Source organism: Pantherophis guttatus, chromosome 10 (assembly GCF_059756535.1).
Source record: "Pantherophis guttatus breed Tessera chromosome 10, ASM5975653v1, whole genome shotgun sequence".
Classification (NCBI taxonomy): domain Eukaryota; kingdom Metazoa; phylum Chordata; class Lepidosauria; order Squamata; family Colubridae; genus Pantherophis; species Pantherophis guttatus.
In genome coordinates this window covers 5,593,877-5,619,166 of record NC_142072.1, presented here as the reverse complement: position 1 = coordinate 5,619,166, position 25,290 = coordinate 5,593,877, and the positions used below count along the sequence as shown (strand labels likewise).

Sequence of the window (25,290 nt, the reverse complement as noted above, 5' to 3'; positions counted from 1 at the left end):
GGATTTCAACCAGTTTGTAGGGAAAGACCCTACAAACTGTTCATGGTGGAAAACCCACCCATTCCCTTTTTTATATAGATAAACTTTTTTTTTATTAAGTTATGGAGTATTACAAAATACAAAAGGAAATAGAAGAGCAGTGAGGGGGGAAGGGAAAGGGGGAAGTGAAGTGAGGAAAGATAGGTGAGGGGCGGGGGAAGAAAAAGAAGCATTGACTTCCAACTCTTGTTACAGTAAAATAAGGCATTAACATCAGTGGTGAAATCCACATTTTTTTACTACCGGTTCTGTGGGCGTGGCTTGGCGGGTGTGGTGTGGCTTGGCAGGCGTGGCAGGGGAAGGATACTGCAAAATCTCCATTTCCACCCCACTCCATGGGGAAGGATGCTGCAAAATCCCCATTCCCTCCCCACTCCAGGGGGAAGGATATTGCAAAATCTCCATTCCACCCCATTCTGGGACCAGCCAGAGGTGGTATTTGCCAGTTCTCCGAACTACTCAAAATTCCCGCTACCGGTTCTCCAGAACCTGTCAGAACCTGCTGGATTTCACCCGATTAACATCAAATCACAGCTTTTTGCTTTTCCATAATAGTATGAACCAGTCATCTCTATAAAGATCTATCAGTCTAATCTGTAAAGCCCAAAGTCAGAGTTTCATTCTTTGCCATATCAAGCACGAAATTCAGAAGTGGTTTCCATGCGGAAACAAAAGTACTTATGCTCTTTTCTTTAACCAAGGTAGTCAGTTTTGCCATTTTGGCCAACTCCCATCAACTTCTGTAGCCATTCTTCCACAGTAGGAATCGAAGCATCCTTCCATTTTTGCGCATACAATAGTCTTGCTGCTGTCGACATCTATAGTTAACAAAGTTCCAGATTTTATCTCCAGTTCTTTTTCCATTAGACTCAAAAGGAAGAATTCCGGTTTCATTTTTATCTCCGTTTTCAGAATTTTCTGTATTAAAATATGAATCACACTCCAAAGGTTTTTTTAGCTTTGTCGCAAGTGAAAACCCATCCATTCCTTTTTCAGCCATTTGTTCTGGTTCTGCCCCTCTCATTCTTCGCTAGCGGGACTCAACGGCGCGTAAGAGGTAGCAGGAACGAGCAGAGAGAGAGAAAAGAGCTAGAGACAGAATCGATGGGAGAAGCCAGGGGTATAACATCTCCCACTTAGTGCCATGGTTTTAAAACATTAATTCCCCAACTGTGTGCGCTGCAGCGCTGCAGAGGAACCGTTGGTGTGCTGGGAGAAATGTAATTAAACGGATTCCACTGGCGCAAAGCACCCACTTCAAGAGAAGTCGCTGCGGCCTCTACTGCGTGGTCTACTGCTCTGGTGGATTTCATCAGTGGAAGAGCTGGGGAGAAATTCGGCCACACTTCTGAATCCGATGGGAAAGGACTCATTAAAATTGCTTTGCGCCAAAAAATGTCTCCAGGAAGAAGGTCCCTGGATGTCTTCTGCATCCAAATGTTGAAAGCAATCCTTGGATCCAGAGCTGAAAAGTCTACAGGTAGTCCACAATTTATGACCACAGTTGAGTCCAACATTTCTGCTGTTAAGTGAGACAGTTGTTAAGCGAATTCTGCCCTATCTTACGACTTTTCTTGCCGCAGTTGTTAAGCGAATCACTGTCCTTGATAAGTTAGTAACCCGGTTGTTGTTGACTCTGGCTTCCCCATTGATTTTTTTTTTTTTTATTTGATTTATATGCCGCCCTTCTCCGGAGACTCAGGGCGGCTTACAATGCGTTAAGCAATAGCCTTCATACTTTTGTATATTTATACAAAGTCAGCTTATTGCCCCCACAAACTGGGTCCTCATTTAACCTACCTTAGAAAGGATGGAAGGCTGAGTCAACCTTGAGCCTGGTAAGATTCGAACCTGCAGTAATTGCAGGCAGCTGTGTTAATAACAGGGTGCTTTAAACCACTGTTCTACCAAGGCTCTTCGTTTTGCTTGTTAGAAGGTCGCAAAAGGGAACCAATGTGACCCTCCGGGCACTGCCACGGTCATAAGTACGAACCAGTGGCCCAGCATCTGAATTTTGATCCCACGATCATGGGGCACGCTACGAAAGCCGTAACTGTGAAAAACGGTTGTAAGTCACTTTTTTCAGTGCCATAACATTGAATGTTCATTGAACGAACCATTGTAAGTCGAGGACCCCCTGCACCATTGCAATTTTGAACCGTGGCTAAGTTAAGTCAAGGACCTCCCTATACGTTAAAGAAAAGGAATGCTTCCTTTACAAAACTCTTGAGGATTTGAGAGCGAAGCAAGACCAACCGATACCAACGTTAACACCGGAAATAAAAATAAAAAAAAATCTCTGGCCAGACTTTTTAAGAAACGTAAATCTCCGCTTAACCAAAGAGATTACAGGATGGGAAGGACACAATCCTCATCCAATTGGTGATTTACAAAGTCTTAGCCGGGGAAAATAATTAATTCACAAATGCTACATATGGAAATCAGCTTGGATCAATTACGCCATCCGTTGCCATGTCTGGCAGAAGCCCTGCTTCTCTGAATGTACCAACTGACATGCTGCGATCATAGTTCATTAGCGCAATGAGCGCTTGAGTCAGGGCATTGGAGAGGCACTCTATGCTCTTGAGTGGAGGGCACACCAATACACACACACACACCCCAACACGGAGTAGGTTTTGATTCTGGCAGCCTGCCTCTCGCATGTCAAAATGGTTTTATGAATGGACCTCTAGGCCCCAGAGCAACAAGTAGAAGTCAAACTCATCTGCCAAAGCATCTCAATATATCTCAACACGCGTCTGTCTCCAAAGAGCATCACATATCCAGGTGGTAAACAATTTAATCTCCTGGTTTTTTTTTTTTTTAAAAAAAAAACAATTTTAAAATTGGGAGCCAGAGCCCATTAGGAAGCATTTAAAAGGGAAGGAAAACAAAAAAAATAACCAGCTTGCAAGCAACGAGAGAGGTTGATGCAATCCTAAAACGAAAGTAGGTCAAAAGAAAAAGTGACTAAAAACAAAACAGGGAGCGTTCGGGAGAAAAGTGTAAAAGATGAATCGGAAATGCATTTAACTGCATGAATGAGAAAACTGGCAGCTTGGCCTCTTTTTAGATTACCCACCTGTTTATTATTATTATTATTTTTTAAGCATTCCCAAAGAAAAAGGATTTCCACTTCGGATCAGTTAAATGTTTTTTACGACTGCGAGTGGTATCCACAATTAATCAGGCAATATTTATTTACTTTTTAAACAGATGAATCGTTGTCGGGGTGTCCCCCCCCCCTTTTTTTTTTTACAAATTGCTATTAAAAGTTTTGCAAAGAACGTAAAAGCTAACAGAAACTAATGAAGAGTAAAAGCAGTAGAGAATGGAAGAAAGAAGAGAAAGAAAAAATGAAGAGAAAGAAAAGAAAGAGGGAAAGAAAGAAGGAGAGAGAGAAAAGAGAGAGAAAGAGAAAGAAAATAGAAAAAAGAAAGAAAGAAAGAAGGGAGGGAGGGAGGGAGGGAGGGAGGGAAGGAGGGAGGGAGGGGAAGGAATGGAAGGAGAAAAGGAGGGAGGAAGAAGAGGAGAAGGGAGGCAGACCGGCAAGCCGGCAGGATGGATGGATGGATGGATGGATGGAAGGAAGGAAGGAAGGAAGGAAGGAAGGAAGGCTCTGATTTCCTTTGCAGCAAATCTAATTACAACATTATCTCTTACTCTACTATTACAAAAGAAAACTCACCTTTCCTATTGTCCACTTTTGGGATGTTCAACCTGAAGAAAAGAAAACTTAAGAAGGACGGAGGCACGAAAGCTGTGCTGAGACGCACAAAGAGATGGCTCCAAAGCAGATGGACAAGAGAACTCTTTACTGTGGTGACAACAACTAAGATCAGAAATAATGGGTATCAATTTGCCTCGATTTCATTTGAATAAAAAGGAAATATTTCCCCTTAACAAGATCTACACAACAGTGGAATTGCTGGAGATTCTGCGTTCTCCATCTCTGGAAAGTTTTAAGAAGAGGCTGGCCAGTCCCTTCTGGTGGATGGCTTAATTTGTTTTCTTTCTGCACATTTCAGTGGGTTAGACTAGATGACCCAGAGGGTCCCTCTCGAGTTCTATGATACAGTAAAAAGGGTTTCTACATTAAGGGCCACCTTAAAAGAACTATATATTCACATAGTTTCACTTTACAGGGAATGCCTTTTCTAAAAGGAACTCTACAAGAAAGACACCCTTTGGAGTATGTACACATAGCTCTTGAGTTACAATCAGGGCAGGGGTGGGTTCTACTTACCTTTACTACCGGTTTGCAGCGCGCATGCTCTTGCTTCGCTTGCGCACCCGCACGCTCTTCTGCGCATGGGCAGAAGCTTCTGCGTATGCACAGATCCCCTATGATGACATCCGGGTCAGTGGGTGGAGCCTCCCGCCAGTTTTACTACCAGTTTTACTACCAGTTCTTGTGAACCGGTCCGAACCGAGAGCAACCCATCACTGAACCAGGGGTGGGATTCAAAAATTTTAGCAACCGGTTTTCTGCCCAGATGCTGGGTGGGTGTGGACATGGTAGGCGTGGCCTACTCAGCTTCCTGCACCACGGCGGGGAGGGCGGGGATTTTCACCCTCCCCAAACTCCAGAGGCTTTTCTTGAGCCTCCAGGAGGGTGAAAATGACCTCCCACAGGCTTCGGAGGCCCTCCGGAGGCTGGAAATGGGCCCATTTCCAGACTTCCGGGAGGCCCATTTTTTGCCCTCCCAGAGCCTCCGCCCGTGCGCTGCACATACCTAGCATCCAAAACAGGCCGCATGGAGACTCTCGGGAGAGGCGGGGTGGGAGGGGAGGGGCAGGGTGGGCAGGGCCAGTCAGTCTTTGCAACTACCGGTTCGGCGAACCAGATGTAAAATTAGTATCCGGTTCGTCGAATTCCATTCCTGATTACAACCATTTGTTTAATGACAAATCAAAACCACAACAGCACTGAAAAAAGTGACTTACGACCGTTTTTCAAGATTACGACCATTGCTGCATCTCCGTGGTCACATGATCCAAATTTGGATATTTTGACGCCTGGCCATGCATTTATGATGATTGCAATGTCCTCCAGATCACGTGATTCACCCTTTGAGACCTTCTTTGATAAGCCAAGTCAGTAGGGAAAGTCAGATTCACCCTAGCCCTTAACAACAGGCAGCAAGACGAGTCGTAAAATGAGACCTAACTCACTTAACTGTCTTGCTTTAGCCACAGAAACGTTGGGCTCAATTGTGGTCATAATTCGAGGACTACCTGTACGGGACTTCCCTGCCAACCAGGAGAGGAAGGGGACCGTTTCAACTCCCCCGAACCTTCAAACTTACCTCTTAATCACCTCCTAAGGGACCGGAGTTAGGAGCAAATAGGAAAAAAAATAATAATAATATTTCAATTGTGCCACTTCATTTTTGGAGCCAGGAAAAGCCTTGCGCGCACGTCAGGCTGCCGAGAAAGGCGCCAGAGCAGGGTCAGGCCAAGGAAAAGTGGCCGTTTTCAAAAGAAGATGGAACTCAGAAATCAATCCAGCCCTTGAATAGGGGGGAGTGGAATTGAACAGGGCCATTTTTATTTTATTTTTTATTTTTTTGCTGCTGTCACCGCGGCATGAGAAGCAGCTGCCTGCTTCCCACAACTTGGAAAAGCCAAAAAAGACGTGCCTGGATTAACTCTATCCAGCTCCCAGCTGCTCTGTTTGTCTCCTTCCATAATTCAGGTGCTACCTGCAAGGTTGTTTTTTTTTTTTTTTTTTTTAAAGGCCTGGTTCCCTCCCCACCCTTAAATTGGCTGCTACTTCTGCCTGCGCACCCTGGCATCTCCTCCGCCCCCACGTGCCATCCTTCCCCTGCGTCTCCTTCCACCAGGAGCCAGCATCCAAGCAAATCAGAGATTCAGCTCACGAGGACTTCTGCTATCCGGGAAGTGGGGGTGAGTCGGGGGGGGGGATGAGAAAGGAGGCAGGCAGCATGAAATGTGGCCAGGTTGCTCATCCTTGAAAACTAACCGCTCTCCCCTTGCATGGCTCTGACCTCTCCGTCGGGGCCTGATTGATATTCCAGGAGCCTTTTTCCAGCTGTGCAAACAGCTGGAAGGGGAAACCTACCCGTTAGCCGAAGGAAGGAGGTGCTGGAGGGCAAAAGAGGGCACAGTTTGGCATCTTGGAAGAGGTCTGGACTTCAACTCCCAGAATTCTTGCAGGCTGGGGGAATTCTGGGAGTTGAAGTCCAGACTTCAAGATGCTAAGGTGGAGAAACACAGGGAGGGAGGGAGAGAGGGGGAGGGAAGGAAGGAAGGAGGGAGGGAGGGAGAGAAGAGGGGATCCATCCATCCCTCTCTCTCTCTTCCTTACCAATGCATGTCTTTTAACATGCACATAGTATCGTATCTGGCTCAGATTTTGTCCTATACACCTGTAGGCTGCACCAACGCAACACACATAAGAGTTGCAGGTGGAAAACACAATCCTGCTCTATGATCCCCGCTCCACCCCATCTATATTTAATGAGCGAAGAGTCGTTTTAATACCGAGTGTCTCCTTGCCCAAGGCAAAGGGCTAGTCCCATGCTTTAAATACCAATTAAAACTCACCATTCATTCCTATTCCACCTTTCCCCTCCGCTCCCCAGCTATTCAAGGTGGCATTAGTATGGATAATCTGTGACACACAAATCCACCTACCAAGATTTTTGTGATGGGAGAGTATTAGCAAAAAAATAATAATATTTTTTTTTAAAAAAACCCTGCTGACACAGTTTAAGGACCCTGACAGAAGGAAACCTCTCCTCTTGAAAGATGCTAAAAATATTCCCTTTTTATTCCCCACCTTGAAGCATAAAAGAATAAGCCTTTTTATTTTTGATAGTCTTGGATTTATTTAATCACCACCTCCAGGTTTTGCATTCGTAACCACTGAAACGAATTTAGAATCCTCACTGCACCCAAGCGAATAAAAATGTCCTACTATTTCTTACATCTTTACAGGAAAGACACCGATATAACAATTTTAAAAGAAAAAGAAATATACGTAGTCCTTGACCTACGACCAGGGGTGAGCATCAAAAATTTGAGCAAGGGGTTCTCTGCCCCGGTTGCTGGGTGGGTCTGGCCATGGTGGGTGTGGCCTAGTTGGCCTCCTATACCACGGCGGGGAGGAGGCGTTTTTGCCCTCCCTGGGCTCTGGAGGTTTCCCTTGAGCTTCTGGGAGAGCGAAAACAGCCTCCCCAGGCTCCGGAGGCCCTCTGGAGGCTGGAAATGCGCCAGTTTCCGGCCTTCCCAAACTTCCGGTAGGCCCGTTTTTCACCCTCCCCAAGCCTCCATACACGCCCTGCACTTACCTGCATCCAAAATGGGCCACGTGGGGACTCCTGGGAGGGGAGGGGCAGGATGGGCAGGGCCAGCCAGGAGTGGGATTTGAGGGTTCTCCGAACTGCACAGAATCTTAGCTAGAGGTTCTCCCGAACCCCTGCGAACCCCCCAGCGGCCCCACCCCTGCCTACGATCATTCATTCAGTGACTGATCAAACTTACAATGGCACTGAAAAAAGTGACTTACGATTGATCCTCGCATTTGTGACGGTGGCATCGATCAACCCCAGGGTCACGTGATCAAAATCTGGCATGGTAGGTCCTTGACTTACAATGGTTCATTCAGCAACTGCTGGAAGTGACAACAGCACATGCGCGGAGTGTCAAAAATGGGACGTGATGACATCTGGGTGGGTGGGCGGAGCCTCCTGCAGCTGTGCTACCGATTCGCTCGAACCGGAGAGAACCAGATGACTACCACCAATTGTCTTCCTCGACTTACTTACTTTCATGACTGCAGCATAGTAGTGGTGGATTTGCTAATATCCACTGAATTAAGCTTCACGACAATCTGATTTATCCTAACGCCTGCCCCGGATATCCTTCTACTTCAATGTCCCCACGGCCACTATTTGTATTCCCCAATCCCTCAAAATCAGTGATTGTGTTAATTTCGCTTGACTCCGAAACACCGAAAACAGGGAGACAAAGAAATTCACTTAATTATTGCTCTGCCCCGAGCTGTTTGAGTAACAAAAATCCCATCACACCTGTCTCCACACAAAAGGATAAATAAATGGCTTGCAGGACCCTTTTATCTGTATTCTTTTCATTATCCGTTTGTTTGGTCCAACTACGCAAAAAACCAAAATCAAAAAAAACCAAAGCAACAACATTGGAGCAATTCGTAGGTAGGGATGTAGAAATCACAAGGAATGTGGAGGTGGGGGGAAAGGCAAGAGATTTTGCAAATGTGTAAATAAAACTACTCACCAGTTCCCGAGAGAGTTATAGCATTTTCTCTGAAGTGTAAATGTTTTGCGGCTTCCAATATGGTGTAATTATAGGTAATCCTCAATTTACAACTGCTCATTTAGTTGGAAGTTGCAATGGCACTGGAAAAAGCGACCTATGGCCAATTCTCACACGTATGACCATTGTAGCATCCCCACGGTCACGTGATCAAAATTCGGGTGCTTGGCAACGCACATGTATTTATGACGCACAGTCACACGATCGCCATTTGAGACCCTCCCCAGCTGGCTTCTGACAAGCAAAGTCACTGAAGAAGCCAGATTCATTTAACGACCACACAATTCACTTAACAACTGCAAGGGTTGGCTTAACAACTGTGGCAAAAAAAAACCTGTCGTAAAACGGAGCACAATTCCCTTTAACAACTGACTCGCTTAGCAACAGGAATGTTGGGCTCAATAGCGGTTATACGTCAAGGACTACGACGCTGAGAAATAAACCAATTTTTGTCAAGCACAGCCAACTTTGTGGGATCAGAACCATTTTTGAGCGATGACGGGGGGGAAAAAAATCACATTTTAGAGATGCCCTATTTTAGTCTTCCCAGGTGCAAAAAAAAAAAAAAAAAGTGCTATGCCTGCTAAAAATTTTATGACACAGGTGGACCAAAAAAAAACAATTTTACTATCGACTGGCGAGCAACATTATATAACCTCATGAAATGGTGCGGGTAAAAATAAATAAAAGTCCTAGCCAATGTTTCATCTGAGTTGTTGCAACAAGCAACAGAAACCTCAGGACATTTCGACACTCCTGAGGGATTTCACCCATTTTAAAACAAATTTTAAAAAGGCACACATGCGTGCTTTTGCCATTCTTAATGCGTGCATAGAAGAATGAGACCAAAAAACCCACAAAAAAACCCCCCAGTTTTTTTACCCAATGTATATATCCTGCGTGGGGGTTTTGTGTCTATATTGATGCAAGCCTAAGCCATTAATACAGGCAGAATAAATTTGGCTTCATTTGCATAATATATTCAGAGAACAGGAGGGAAAAAAAAACCCTTAACGTATAAATCTGGATTTATAGTTTGGCTTTGCAATCATGTTCTGGATGGCATAATCCTATTTAGGATTTACTCCGACCTGAAAGTGAATCTTTGCAAGAGACTTTCGAGAAAAAAAAAGGGGCCTTAAATAGATCAAGGCACACGGCTCTGTTTCCTACTTTAACAACATGTATTAGAACATGTTGGTTCTAGTCTCACCTCAATCAAACAATCTATGATGGTTTGTTTGCTTTTTTTTTCATCTCAGAGCTCTGGAGAAGTAAGGTTTTAACTGAGGGGTGGGCATGATTCAAGAATCTATTATCATTACCGCATAGAGCAAAGCTATCCAACTCTGGCAACTTTAGGACCTCCTGGACTTCAACTCCCAGAATCCCCCAGCCAGCATTAAGCAAATCCGGTTTCCCCATTGCTTGTTGGAAACTGGCTGGGAAGGCCAAAAATGGCGATTGTAAGACGATGCAACCATCATAAATGCCAAACGCCTGGATTTTGATCATGTGACCAACGGGGATGCTGAAACGGTTGCAAGTGCATGGATGGGTCATAAGTCACTTTTTTTCGGTGCCATCGCAACTTCACATGGTTGTAAAGTTGAGGACTCCCTGCATTGTTTTTACAAATAACAGAAGGCGACAAAACCTATCCAACACACCTTCCTCCTCCTATTTTCCTCACAACAACAACCTTGTGAGGTGGGTTGGGCTGAGACAGAGGGACTGGCTCAAAGTCACCCAGCTGGCTTTCGTGCCTAAGGCGGGACTAGAAATCCTAGTCTCCTGGTGATTGGCCCAAACCACCCAGTTGGGTTTTGTGTCTAAGGTGGAATTAGAACTCCTAGTCTCCTGGTGATTGGTCCAAAATCACCCAGCTGGCTTTCGTGCCTAAGGCGGGACTAGAACTCCTAGTCTCCTGGTGATTGGTCCAAAATCACCCAGCTGGCTTTCGTGCCTAAGGCGGGACTAGAACTCCTAGTCTCCTGGTGATTGGTCCAAAATCATCCAGCTGGCTTTCGTGCCTAAGGCGGGACTAGAACTCCTAGTCTCCTGGTCATTGGCCCAAATCACCCAGCTGGCTTTCATTCTCAAGGCAGGACTACAACGCAGAGTCTCCTGGTGATTGGCCCAAATCGCCCAGTTGGCTTTCGTGCCTAAGGTGGAACTAGAACTCCTAGTCTCCTGGTGATTGGCCCAAAGTGATCCAGCTGGCTTTCGTGCTCAAGGCGGGACTAAAACTCCTAGTTTCGTGCCTAAGGTGGAACTAGAACTCAGAGTCTCCTGGTGATTGGTCCAAATCACCAAGCCAGCTTTCATGACTAAGGCGGGACCAGAACTCAGAGTCTCCTGGTGATTGGTCCAAATCGCCCAGTTGGCTTTCGTGCCCAAGGTGGAACTAGAACTCCTAGTCTCCTGGTGATTGGCCCAAAGTCATCCAGCTGGCTTTCGTGCTCAAGGTGGGACTAGAGATTTGGGATATAAAACATCCGCTCAAAGCCAGATGAGAGGCTCATTATTATTTTTCTTGATTTCAAAGTGGCTAACGTGAAGTTATTTCTTTAAAAAAAATCGATGTTTCACCTAAAGTATATTACGCTTGCAATTGGAGATTGTACAACTGATGATACGGACTACCTACGCGCACAACAGAAACGTCTGCACACCAGACTCCTTTTGTGGTCTCACGCAAGTAACACAAACAAGATTCTGGAAGATGTTGCACAAGCTGTGTGGGCTATTGAATAATGTAACGCTTGAGATGAAACCTGAAGGAACCCCCCACCCCCCAAAAAAGAGGAGAACAGGCTATGGTGGGCACAGACGGTAGGCCCGGGGACAATATCCCAGGAATAAGAGCCTTGGTGGCGCAGTGGACTAAGTGCTGTTAAAGTAGCACTTAGGTGCCAGCTGCCTGCAATTACTGCAAGTTCAAATCTCACCAGGCTCAAGGTTGACTCAGCCTTCCATCCTTCCGAGGTAGGTAAAATGAGGACCCGGATTGTGGGGGCAATAAGATGACTTTGTATAAAAAAGAACACCGCTTGGGGAGGGGGGGGCGAAAGCCCTACTAAGCAGGTATATACAAAAGAATGAAGGCTATTGCTTAATGCATTGTAAGCCGCCCTGAGTCTCCAGAGAAGGGCGGCATATACATCGAACTAATAAATAAATAAATAAATATTTTCATCGCCATCCACAACAGCTTCCACCCAAGGAGGAAAAGGCCCATCCGGAAGATTTGTCTCAATAACTTTGAGAGCTCTTCAATTTATTTCTTAGAACTAGTGTTGCAGGAAGTGATAAATCTGGAGACATTTTTTAATACATCTCCTTCAAAAGCTTTCTGGAATTGATTTTCAAAAAGCGTTCACCACCAGTTCATTCAAGCAATTCACTTCTTCACAATTCTTCATGGATTGAGTGGGCGCTGGGGCTCGGATCAGCTCATAAAGAGTTTGCCATCACTCACACCTGTGCATCACAATGCGCAGCTCTTGGTTTGGTGTGACCCAGGCCCAAGTAGTTAGTATTAAATGCAAACAGTTCGAAAACAAACAAGTCTTTATTAGAACAGCTGAGAATTAACTCGTTCTCAGCGTCGTCCAAACTAAATTAAAGCAAATTCTTCAAAACACCATTCCTCAGTTTATCACCGACTTTGGGATAAGTAGGCAAACTGCCAAAGGCTTTTCTTGGCAAAAGTTCAGAAGCAGAAGAAATAACTACAGCCAAACTAGAAGCAATTCTCTCAACGTTGTTTTCTGGCAAAGAGGCCATGAGCCGTTAATGGTCTTTTAAGCCTTATGGGAGGGGCCAATCATCTCCTGGCCTTACTCCTGAGTCGTCCTCTCTGCTTTAGCTGCTCCTGCCTTCTGGCAGCTCTTCTCATACGTGCACTAGGAACAGGCTCCTCCTGTTCCTCTGCCTCTCTACTGTTAGCCTCTGGAGGCTCCGGAGTCCGCATATCACTCCCCGATGGCCCTGGCCCCATCTCTGCCTCCGATGCAGAGCTCTCATCCGGGCCTTCCCCAGCCTCCAGGACTGGCCCATGTTCTTCCTCAGTCTCATCGCTGTCCAACTCCGTGGCCAGCTCCGCAGGCTGCTGGCGGACCACAACATGGTTAGATGTCTGGTCCTCAACTTACAACAGTTCATTTAGTGACCATTCGAAGTTAGAACGCTACTGTAAAAAAATGACTTAGTACCATGTTTCACACTTACGACTGCTGCAGCATCCCCAAGGTCTGGTGAATAAAATTCAGACGCTTGACAACTGACTCGTATCTATGACAGCCGCAGTGTCTCATGGTCATGTGATCTCCTTTTGCAACCTTCCTGCCAGTAAAGTCAATGGGGACATCCAGATTCGCTTAACAACCAGGTTCTGTGGGCGTGGCTTATTTTGTGGGTGTGGCTTGGAGGTCATGTGACTAGGTGGGCATGGCTAGCTGGTCAGTCATTTCTGGAAAGTCCTCGCACTTACAACCAAGTCCTCGCACTTACAACCCGACTCATTTGTTTGCTTTTAACACTGATCAGCTGTAGGACGGCCCTTTGAAGCCCCGCGGCAACAGTTTAAACAGTTTTTTTCCCTCTAGTCATCAGCTGGGACTCAGGAGGCAGCAATAGATTGGGGGTGGGACCAAATAAAAGGTAAGAATAACGTGGGTGGGAGGGAGGGCAGGGGGGGAGAACCGGTTCGGTGACGTCATATCGTCACCGCTACCGGCTCAGCCGAACCGGACCGAACCAGGAGGAACCCATCACTGCTCAGATCCTTGAGCACAGTCAACCCCGTGAGATTGCAAACATCTGAAGCTGCTTTTGAACTGGCCCTGGTGCGGAAGTGATCCAAGAGAGGGCAGATCCAGGAACCTATGGCCTGGCTTTCACTTTGCACAAATGCAACTCTGCCGGTTCTCGTTTGCTGAATAAAGTGTGATTAGGCTGGTTCACACACCTATCATTAAACCGTAGTGTGTTGCCTGATTTCTGATATTGCTTGCTTAGCTCACTGTTTGTTTACTACCAGTTCTGTGGGCGTGGCTTGGTGGGCGTGGCAGGGGAAGGATACTGCAAAATCTCCATTCCCTAGTACATATGTGCGAGGGAACCTTTACTTTTACCTAAACGCTCTTTTTAAAAAAGATAGATAGGTTATCCTTTCAGTAAAGGAGGTAACCAACTCTGGAGTGGAGTAAGACATGGACAATTCTACGCTTCCCATATTTGTTGGCGTAGTGTGAATAGCTGATTATCCAAATAAAGAATTTTAGGACTTAAATCAGGATCATCTGCCAGTTCTCAGCAGGCAGCTTTCCTTCGCTCTCGAAAAATGTCAGATGCTCAGCGAAGGGAATCTTGAAAACTGCCCTGGCAGCTAAGAAAAGGAGGTTGCTCCTTCTATGGGTACAGGTCAGGGGTGGGTTCTAAATTTTTTTACTACCGGTTCTGTGGGTGTGGCTTATTTTGTGGGTGTGAACCCACTTCACATCCAAAGCTGGTTGCAGGATGATTACTATATCCCAAAGGAAAACATGAATGTATTTCAAGCTAAATCACCTTTAGGGCAATCTTCCTCCAGCCTGCACCTTCCAGATGTGTTAAGATTTAAACTTTAATCAATTCCAATAACTGTCTTTGCAATATGGGAGTTTGATTGCAATATATCTTGAGGACAAGAGGGGCAGGAGAATGGTATTGTGGGAACAAGCAAGACAATTTGAGCACAACCCACTTTTCTCTCCAGTTGTGGCACACAAAATAACTGTCAACTTGTTTAAACTAACAAGTTTAAACTAACAAGAAAGAACGTTCTTGTTTAATCTAACCACATTTCCTATACCACTGAATCAGCCCAAACCATGGTTAGTTGAACATCCTAGGACAGGGGTCAGCAACCTATGGCTCCGGAGCCGCATGCGGCTCTTTGGGCCCTCTGCTGTGGCTCCATGTCAGGTGATCCCATCACTGGCTGGCCCCGCCCCTTGCCCTCCCCTCCCAGTCACTCCTCGCCTGGTCTGAGAAGGTAAGGGTGACAGCGGGGGATGGAGAAACAGCCAGGGCACAGACAGCGACATACAGAGAGAGGGGGAGAGAGAGAGCCATAGAGAGATACAGAGAGAGGGGGAGAGAGCGAGCCATAGAGAGATACAGAGAGAGGGGGAGAGAGAGAGCCATAGAGAGATACAGAGAGAGGGGGAGAGAGCGAGCCATAGAGAGATACAGAGAGAGGGGGAGAGAGAGAGCCATAGAGAGATACAGAGAGAGGGGGGGAGAGAGAGAGCCATAGAGAGATACAGAGAGAGGGGGAGAAAGAGAGCCATAGAGAGATACAGAGAGAGGGGGAGAGAGCGAGCCATAGAGAGATACAGAGAGAGGGGGAGAGAGAGAGCCATAGAGAGATACAGAGAGAGGGGGAGAGAGCGAGCCATAGAGAGATACAGAGAGAGGGGGAGAGAGAGAGCCATAGAGAGATACAGAGAGAGAGGGGGAGAGAGCGAGCCATAGAGAGATACAGAGAGAGGGGGAGAAAGAGAGCCATAGAGAGATACAGAGAGAGGGGGAGAGAGCGAGCCATAGAGAGATACAGAGAGAGGGGGAGAAAGAGAGCCATAGAGAGATACAGAGAGAGGGGGAGAGAGAGAGCCATAGAGAGATACAGAGAGAGGGGGGGAGAGAGAGAGAGCCATAGAGAGATACAGAGAGAGGGGGAGAAAGAGAGCCATAGAGAGATACAGAGAGAGGGGGGGAGAGCGAGCCATAGAGAGATACAGAGAGAGGGGGAGAGAGAGAGAGCCATAGAGAGATACAGAGCGAGGGGGAGAAAGAGAGCCATAGAGAGATACAGAGAGGGGGGGAGAGAGAGAGAGCCATAGAGAGATACAGAGAGAGGGGGAGAAAGAGAGCCATAGAGAGATACAGAGAGAGGGGGGGAGAGCGAGCCATAGAGAGATACAGAGAGAGGGGGAGAGAGAGAGAGCCATAGAGAGATACAGAGAGAGGGGGAGAAAGAGAGCCATAGAGAGATACAGAGAGAGGGGGAGAGAGCGAGCCATAGAGAGATACAGAGAGAGGGGGGGAGAGAGAGAGCCATAGAGAGATACAGAGAGAGGGGGAGAGAGAGAGCCATAGAGAGATACAGAGAGAGGGGGAGAGAGCGAGCCATAGAGAGATACAGAGAGAGGGGGGGAGAGAGAGAGCCATAGAGAGATACAGAGAGAGGGGGAGAGAGAGAGAGCCATGGAGAGATACAGAGAGAGGGAGAGAGAGAGCCATAGAGAGATACAGAGAGAGGAGGAGAGAGAGAGCCATAGAGAGATACAGAGAGAGGGAGAGAGGGGGGGAGAGAGGAAGGGAGGGGGAGAGAGAGAGATGTCAAAAGGATTTTGTGGTTCCCGGTGTTTTTTAACAACTGGTTCTCTGCCCTAATGACCGGCTGGGTAGGGGTGGCTGGGGGGGGTCATGTGACTTGTGGAAGTGAGTGACATTGAGTTGGCCACGCCCACCCAGGTTTTGTGGCTCCCACTGTTTTGTTTTCTGTGGGAAACGGGTCCAAATGGCTCTTTGAGTATTTAAAGTTGCAGACGCCTGTCCTACGATTTGTTGAAAAGTCAGAATTAGAAGCCATAATCTGCCTTTTCCCCCACCAGTAAGAAATAGTTAACCACAATTTGGCCTGGAGCGGAAATTGTGACAAAGCGCTTAATTGAAAAGGAAAATATGTTTTTATTGGAAACAACTCTTCTGAAATGCCCTGAAAGGTGGAAATGGGTGATCCTGGGAGGTGAATCCAGCGTGTACGTTTTCACCTCTCCCGTTTCAACCTCTCAATTACCTGAATTCGTAATGAGGATGTGTGCAGAAGAAAATATTTAATGCAGCCATTAATGATGTGAAGAGAATAAATAGAGGAGGTCTGATCTCCCCCAGCTCTGAACAAATAGACCCAAAACATGGGAGTCACCAAATAAAGCTGATTAGAAGTAATTTGCAAAATTTATCACCCTAAGATGTGCAAAGACTGCTTACTTAAGATGATTTTAAAGAAGGATTAAAACTTTACAGTTTTAGAGCAGTCGCCCTCCCTTAATTAAAAAGAGAGACAGACGTAAGATGGATATTACGGAATGAAACTCTGAACGTCATCATTGTAGACCAGGGTTTTGATCAATGGATGCTGCAATGATCATAACTGTGAGGACCGGTCGTAAGTCATATTTTTCAGTGCTGTTTTAACTTTGAACGGTCACTAAACGAATACTGTGCTTCCCCATAAAATAAGGCCGTCTTATATTTTTTGGAACCGCGAAATAAGCGCTTGGCCTTATTTTGGGGGAGGTCTTATTATTTTGGGGCGCGTGGAGCAAGATGGGGCTCCTCTTGCCGTCTTATCTGATTTCCAGCTCTGTGTTTAAATATTTTTGGGGAGGGCTTATTTTCGGGGGGAAGCTTATTTTAGCACATGCACTCAAAAGCCCGATTGGGTTTATTATCAGGGGAGGTCTTATTTTTGGGGAAACAGGGTAGCTGTAAGCTGAGGACTACAGGTAGTCCTCAATTTACAACCACAACTGAGCCCAACATGTATGTTGTTAAGTGACACGTTTGTTAAGTGAGTTTTGCCCCATTTTACAACTTTCCGTGCCACGTTTGTTAAGTGAACCATTGCAATTGTTCAATTAGCAACATGGCTGTTAAGTGAATCTGATCTTCCCCATTAACTTTGCTGGTCAGAAGGTTGCAAAAAGGGGATCACGTGACCTCGGGGACACTGCAACCGTCATAAATTTGAGTCGGACGCCAAGTATCCAAATGTAAATCATGTGACTACGAGGATGCTACAACAGTCGTAAGTGTGAAGAACTGTCGAGGGTTGCTTTTTTCACTGCCGTTGTAACTTTCGACAGTCACCAAATGAAAAGTTGTAAGTCCAGGACTATCAGTACAATGTACACCAGGGGTATCAAACTCGAGGCCCGTGGGCCAGATCCAGCCTGCAAGGGGCTGCCCTGGAAACAGGGAAGGACCGGCCCGCGGTGCCTCTGCCAATGAAAACGGAGTTTGGGAGGGCTGCCCTCCCCAGTTCCATTTTCGCTGGCAGAGGGTTGCAGAAGACCGTAGCAGCCGAAAACGGAACTCGGGAGCCCGTTTTTGCTAGCAGAGCGCTCAGGCCGCCAGAGGCGCCCCCAACATGAATGACATCGAGCTGGCCGTGCCCACTCTGGCCACGCCCACCCTGGCCCCTCAAGGTCAAACACCACCCTGATGCGGCCCTCAATGAAATCGAGTTTGACACCCCTGATGTACACCCTCCACCTGTCAAATGTATATACCCATCGGGGAGGGAATATTTTGCAGAGACTCTTCCGAGATTTTAGCAGATCTATAAATCCTGTCTCTACTGCTGCCAACAGGAAGGCAAGGAATGCCTGCAAATTGCAAGCCGAGAGAGCCCATGTATAACCCACCCTGGTTCCATCTCACATCCCCACCCCCCCGCCTCCGAGGAACAGCAGAACTAGGTCTCCAGCCCAGTAAATCTCTCCCAAACTGCCTTACAGTGATGCATTCATCATCGCTGTGACTCCACTCGAATTTCCTCCAATTTGTCAATCTGTCTCTGCCCGAGAAGTCAACTTGCAATCCCGGGAACTGTCAGCAGGCCTGGAAACTCTGGGGGTCTCCCTAAGCAGGGGAGCCAGCTTCTCTTTCTGCAACCAGCTTGGATGAAGGCATTAGAGCAGGGGTGTCAATCTCAAGGCCCACAGGCCGGATCCAGTCCATGATGTGGTCGGATCTGGCCCGCGAGGCTATCCTGGCCTACCCAATGTGAAGAGGAAACATCAGTAATGGTATTCACGTACCTTCACTACTGGTTTGCAAATGTGAGCGTGCGCACCACCTCCGTGCATGCGCAGAACCTTCTGCTCACGCTCAGAGCATCAATGTCCGGATGGGTGGGCGGAGCCTCCCGCAGCCGTCGCTACCAGTTCACCCGAACCGGATAAAACCAGCTGAAAAGCACCACAGAGAAACATGCCAGCAGTTTGGGGAGTGGAGTCCAGTTGGCCACGTCCACCCAGTTGGCCACACCCATCCAGTCAGCCAAACCCACTGGGTAGGGAATTCTGGGAGTTGAAGTCCACAAGTCTTAAAGTTGCCAAGTTTGGGAGACCAAACTGGCTCATAATGCTTCTGTCCGCTTCGGTTTTTCCATGGCACGAATACAGTTCGTTCAACTATTGCGAATTATCGTCATCACCACATAACACCGTAGAATTACATAGTGCGTGATGATGTATCTGTACTTATTTTTCCTTTTATGGGCCTTTCGGTCACGGTTGTTAAGCAGATTGCGGCAGTTGTTCAGCGAATCCTGCTGTCATTAAGCGAGTCTGGCTTCCCTCATTGACTCTGCTTGTCGGAAGCCAGCTGGGAAAGTCACAAATAGCATCACATGAACCTGGGATTCTGAAACCATCATAAATACATACTTGCCTGTTGTCAAGCACCTGAATTTGGATACACATAACCACAGGGGTGCTGTGATGGTTGTAAGGCTGAGGAGCAGTCGTAAGTCATTATTTTGCCGAAAGTTTGAGCAAATGGCTAAATGAATGGTTGTAAGTCAAAGGACTACCGGTAAACCACAGACCATAGAACATATGGGAGTTTTCTTGGTGGCCCGTGTTATGCTTTGCTTGCATGCAATTAATTCTTCAATCATAATTGGAACTGGCTCCACAATTCTAACCCTGATTAGGAGACACCTGCTCTTCATTAGCGAATCTTTGCTTATCCACAAAGGAATTTTCCCTCCTCTCTTCCCCCATCCCTTAATTAAAATGAAGCATCTTAACTGGTCATCTCCCCGAGGACCAAATCTTGCCTTAAGCCGTACTTTCCTCTTACCGAGCAGGAGCTTCCAAGGCCAAGCTAAACCCATCGTCCTCTCTCAACCCAGGCAATTGGTATTCAGGAGTGGACCGTCTCAGACAATGCAAGTTTCCAGAAAGCCATCTTCAAATCATCATCTCCGGCAGCCCTCGTCCCCTCCAATTAAGTGGCCTTGTATTTTGTTTTCAAAGCCAGGCACCAGCTGGTGACTGTTACTGACATTTGGCAGCAGAGAAGTGCATAAATTATATGGGGCGAAAAAATAAAAATCCGGAGATGATGAGCCTCGATTGAACGGATTCCCCCCTTGGCCAAGATATTGTCAGGCTGCGTGTGAAATGGATGGAAAGAAGGGACTTCTCAAGATGGAAGAGGATCCCATGGAGTGAATGTGGAAGAAGGGAAGAAAACGAAGGGTTCCAACTCAAAGGAAGTTTAAGAAATTCTTACTCTACATCTGATTCTCTTTGTCCCTTTTCCCACCTCTTCTCCTTTACTCCTCTCCCATCTCTTTGGGTATGTTTTCCTTCCAAATATAAAGATATCAGACTTATGCATACAGCATGCAAGGAAAGCATATTTAAGTAAACAGCAAAGTTTGCGTTTTAAAAATAAGCTCTGCAGAAATCCTTTCCAGCTTTCCCAGGTATGAAAACTGGTTTCCTTTGGCTTCAGAGATTGAAATTGTTGATTAGAAGAGTAAGAACAGGTCCCAGTTTACAGCAACAAAGATGGAATGCTGTTAAGAAGAGCATCAAGAACATAGAAAGCCAGAATTCTAGTGGTTAAATCACTGGCCTAGAAACCAGGAGATAAAGAGTTCTAGTCCTGCCTTAATGTGAAAGCTGGTTGGGTGACGTTGGGCCAATCACCAGGAAACTGGTGAGCTGTAGACGTTGGCCAATTACCAGGAGAGTGTGAGTTCTAGTCCCAATTTAGGCATGAAAGCCGGCTGGGTGAGGCTGGACCAATCACCAGGAGAATGTGAGTTCTAGTCCCACCTTAGCATAAAAGCTGACTGGGTGACATTGGGCCAATCACCAGGAGAGTGTGAGTTCTAGTCCCACCTTAGCATGAAAGCTGGTTGGGTGACGTTGGGCCAATCACCAGGAGACTATGAGTTGTAGTCCTCCTTAGGCATGAAAGCTGACTGGGTGACATTGGGCCAATCACCAGGAGAATGTGAGTTCTAGTCCCACCTTAGACATGAAAGCCAGGCTGGGTGGCTTTGGGCCAATCACAGTCTCTCATCCCAGCCCAACTTGCAGGGTTGTTGTAATTGAGGTGGAAAGACTATAATGCATGTTCGTCGCCTTGACTCATTTATAAAATGATAATGGCAGGGGGAAAAAAAAAAGGGGAAAAAAATAGAAAAATAGAGCTTCTTTTGGAGAGTCCCTGCCAGTCAGAATTGACAATGAACACTTTCATTCTCCAAACCCTCACAGCTATTTGTAACTGATCTTTTATCATCTTCCTTGCCATCAGCCTCCAAACACCAAGAAAAGCATAATCTGTTCCGCTTTCTTTCAGCCGGCCGTGTTAATTAGTTCATTGTGGATGCATTTGTCGGGTGATTCCCCCACCACTGCCAAGAAATAACCCATTTAGACAGAGGAGGAGAATTTACAAAGATGTGAGGCTCCTAAGATGGTCGAACCTCTGCAGGGAAATGAAAGAGAGGTATTTGAATAGAATGAATGAGCTGGAGGGGACCTTGGAGGTCTTCTAGTCCAGCTCCCTCCTCAAGCAGGAGAACCTATACCGTTTCAGACAACTGACTGTCTAGTCTCTTCTTAGAAACCTCCAGTGATTTTTGAAGGCAACCCCATCCACTGGTTAATTGTCCTCACTGTTAGGAAGTTTCTCCTTAATTCCAGGTTGTTTCTCTCCTTGAGTAGTTCCCATCGTTTCTTGTGTTTTGGAGAATAATTTGACCCTTTCTTCTTTGAGGCAGCCCCTCAAACACTGGAATACTGCTATCATGTAACCCCAGCCCAACTTGGCTTAGTTTGGCTTTGCTTTGCTTGACTTTGCCGGCTGGGGAATTCTGGGAGTTAAAAGTCTATAGGACTTAAAGGTGCCGAGGTTGCACACCTCTGCTCTAAAGGCAGATGACAGAGCGCCTAGCCTCATTTGAGTTCTGGTATGCCTCTCTACAAATTAAATGTCAGAATCTTAACAAAGGAAAATAAATTGTACTGAACTTAGCAGGGTCCCCCCACCCACCCCCCTGGGTAAATATGCATAGGACAGGGCTGCAAATTTTAAATATGGTAACTCGGGTTACTGGGAAAGCATCCAAAACCTGTCCTTCATCCTTCACCTGTGTACACACACACCTTTCTCTCTCACACACACACACACTCTCTCTCCCTTTCTCTCTCTCTCACACACACACACATACACCTTTCTTTCTCTCTCTCTCTCTCTCTCTCTCTCTCTCTCTCTCTCTCTCTCTCTGACACCTACAATGTACAGATACTCGGACCTGCAGCGTAACAGCTTCAACAGAGTAGAAATGCAGCTGAACACAAGTGCTGACCAACAGGGACAATTTGGACCTTCTGGAGGCCACGTCTATGATGTCAACCTTTTAGGGTTCCCCTCTTTTCCTCCTCCCTGACTCCCTCAAATCTCCCGAAACTAAGATAGGAGCGTGGTTATGCTCCCCCCCCCATCTGAAGGTTATCCAGCTGCTTTCATCCCTGCTGATGTCACAAGAAGCTGCTACATCACCATCCCTGGCCTGGTTGCCTTAGCAACACCCCCACTGGCTGTTGCTAGGTACCACAACTCTGACTTAGTGGTGAACGGTGATGGGGGGTTGAAGTTATTGCTGTGTCAGCTCATTCCTTTTATCGCGCCCCCCCCCTCCTCTTTCGCCCCTCCCTGGAATCTCCTGCGCAGCCAACCAGAACTGCCAAGGTCATCCTCCCTCCTGCCAAGGTCAACCACCCACTGCCCCAAAATAAGCTTAGCTCTGCAGAAGCCTTTGCCGCCCAACCGTGCCCCTCCTTGCTATCCTGTGCCACCTTCTTTCCTCCCACAGACCTACCTCCAGACTCTTTTCCAGCCGCACCTTAACTCCATCCCCTTCATCTGGAGGAGGGTGGGGGGGGGAGAAAAAAATATAACCTATCTGACTCATTTTAACAAGGGTTTCTTAAATAGCATCCAGGAGAACCTCCCCAAAGAGACGTGGCAGGTTGCCAGGGAAGGCACAGATCGGATGCCATTCGCGTCCTCCTCTCCCCGTTGCGCCTGCTCTGTGCCAGGGGAAGGAGTGCCAAGCCGCTGCCTCTCTTCCATAATATAAGAAGCTTGGCCCGGGAAGAGCGAAGAGCGAACAAGAGGGCAATTATTCATTCTCTTCTCAAGCGCTGGAATTCAAGCTCAGCCAACCCAGCTGATTGACAGCTAGGCTTAGGATGGACAAGACCAAATTATTCCTTCCCCTGATGCATAACGAATCTGCAGGATTCGTCATCTGGAGGTACTTTGACAGGCCTCCTTGTATGTGGGCACTTCGGGAGGTCTCGATTGGCAAAGGGGATCCAGAAGATGGCCGTTCGCTCCGGTACCACGGAAGGCCAACCTGTAAACTCTATCGTTGCGTCAACCTCAACCAGAATGATCAATGCTCAAGGATGATGATGGGTGTTTCATATTCAAAGCCCCCGGACCGGTGTTTTTAGAACCTTGGGCGCTTTAATATGAGCCGCGGTGGCGCAGTGGTTAGAGTGCAGTACTGCAGGCTACTTCTGCTGATCACCGGCTGCCAGCAGTTTGGCAGTTCGAATCTCACCAGGCTCAAGGTTGACTCAGCCTTTCATCCTTCCGAGGTGGGTCAAATGAGGACCCAGATTGTTGGGGGCAATAGGCTGACTCTGTAAAGCGCTTAGAGAGGGCTGTAAAGCACTGTGAAGCGGTATATAAGTCTAAGTGCAAGTGCAAGATGTGTGGAGTTCAAGTCCCAGAAATTCCCTTGGAATGGGGAATTCTGGGAGTTGAAGTCCACACATCTTAAAAGCATCCATGGTTGTAAAACACTGGTCCAGACAGTCTCTCTTTTCTACTTGATGGACATGGTTATCTCTATGGATCCAGGCTGTCGGTCTAACTAAGAACTGCGAGAGGGGTAGGTTCTCTTTATAATTTCCTCTCTCTGTGCGGGATCTTCGGCTGACAACGCTGGAGACAAGCTGTTAAGCTAAAGGGGAAAAACTATTAATTGATGGAAGACTTGAAGCCCCCTTTGGGAATGCAAGTTTAAAAAGCCCAACAAAGGGAAAGAGAGAATACTGCCCCAAAGTCTAGGGAGAAATATCATCAACCGATAGGTAAGAAACTAGTCCTTCAATTGGCAAGTCTCTATTTCATAAATTGTTTCAACTTCTACCCTCAAAATGACGCTATAGGGCACTGCACACCAGAACAACTAGACACAAGGACAGTTTTTTTCCTGCATGCCATCCCTCTGCTAAACAACTAATTCCCACAACACTGTTCAAACTATTTACTAAGACTGTATTACTATTCTTCTTCTCATCCTTACATGTACCTATCTCTTCCCACTTATGGCTATATCCATGTTGCTTGTATCTTTACAACTTATATGGTTTCTATTGTTTCCTAGTATGATTTGATTGCTTATTAGTATCCTATGGCTATCACTAAGTGTTGTATCTTATGATTCTTCACGAATATATTTTATTTTTTCATTATGTACACTGAGAGTGTATGCACCAAAGACAAATTCCTTGTGCGTCCAATAAAGACACACTTGGCCAATAAAGAATTCTATTCTATTCTATTCTATTCTATTCTATTCTATTCTATTCTATTCTATTCTATTCTATTCTATTTTCTATTCTATATTATATTCTATCAGCAAGAATTTGATTGCAAACTCAGGAGAAATAAAGTCTCAGGATTCCTGGCATGGTCCAATCCAAACCTGTTGAACTTCAGCCTTATGTACCCAGCCAGGAAGAAATCCATTTCAGCTAGTCCTCATGACTACAACTGAGCCAACATTTCTGTCGTTAAGCGAGACGGTCGTTCAATGAGTCTTGCCCCATTTTACAACCTTTCTCGCCACCGTCGTTGAGTGAATCGCTGCAGTTGTGAAGTTAGTCGCATGGTTGTTAAGCGAATCTGGCCTCAGCCTCTTGACTTTGTTCCCAAAATGGGATCCTGTGACCCTGGGACAGTGCAACCGTCATAAATAGGAGCGAGCTGCCAAGTGCCCAAGTTGTGATCACGTGACCACATGGACGCTGCAACGGTCGTAAGTGTGAAAAACGGTCATAAGTCGCTTTTTACAGTATCGTTGTAACTTCGGACGGTCACTAAACGAAGAGTTGTAAATCAAGGACGGCCTGTATGCTGTTCTTCCTGGGTTCATGCAAGTTCTAAAATCCTGCTCCATCTGCTGTTGCAAGAACATATTTGCCAGGAGAAGTGGAGAAATTTGCATTTCAAATTCTCCTTTGACATGTAATGATTGGTGTGAGCCGTCTCCCCTACTTTTCAGCCTTCAGCTCCCCTTTCTAAGAAAACAGTAGTAATACTAAAATATAAAGGGCACTAAAAATAAGAGCCGGGGACTATAATTTTGAAGAGAACTGAAGTGGTTTGCAAGAGGACTCACGTCTAGTGAAACACTTCTGAAAGATTTGGGAAGAATACCAAGATCTGATGCACTGGTGGGATTGGACACAGGTATCTTAAGGTAGATGCCTTTATTTTATTTTTGAAAGCGCTTTCAGCTGCTTGAAAGCGTGGGGGGGTGAGGAAAGAGACACGCTATTGTCTCTTTGTTGATATGCATGCCGTATAAACAGAGTGCTTTTCGCAAACAACGCTAAGAAGGGCATTTGAATTTCTCGTGTCTGCAAATTGGAGGGGAAAAAACCCCACATTGATTAGAATGCACATTCAGTTTAAGTGCGCACTTTCATTCCGGATCGCATTTACAGCATTCAGAAGTGATGCATTCGAGACTATCTCCAAGCC

The 25,290-nt window shown here is 46.4% G+C and overlaps 1 protein-coding gene across 3 annotated transcripts in view; it reads right to left on the bottom strand.

The window, feature by feature from the left end:
* CADM4 (cell adhesion molecule 4) overlaps positions 1-25,290 on the bottom strand; it is a 163,507-nt gene that overhangs the window by 64,727 nt on the left and 73,490 nt on the right. Inside the window, exon 1 of one of the 3 annotated variants that reach the window (XM_034437975.3) lies at positions 7,574-7,655. The exons of the other annotated variants lie outside the window; for them this stretch is intronic. Coding sequence (XP_034293866.2) covers positions 7,574-7,640 — 67 coding nt within the window. The 5' untranslated portion in view covers positions 7,641-7,655. Of the gene's footprint in view, positions 1-7,573; positions 7,656-25,290 lie in introns of those variants that run through there. 3 annotated transcript variants of the gene reach the window in all.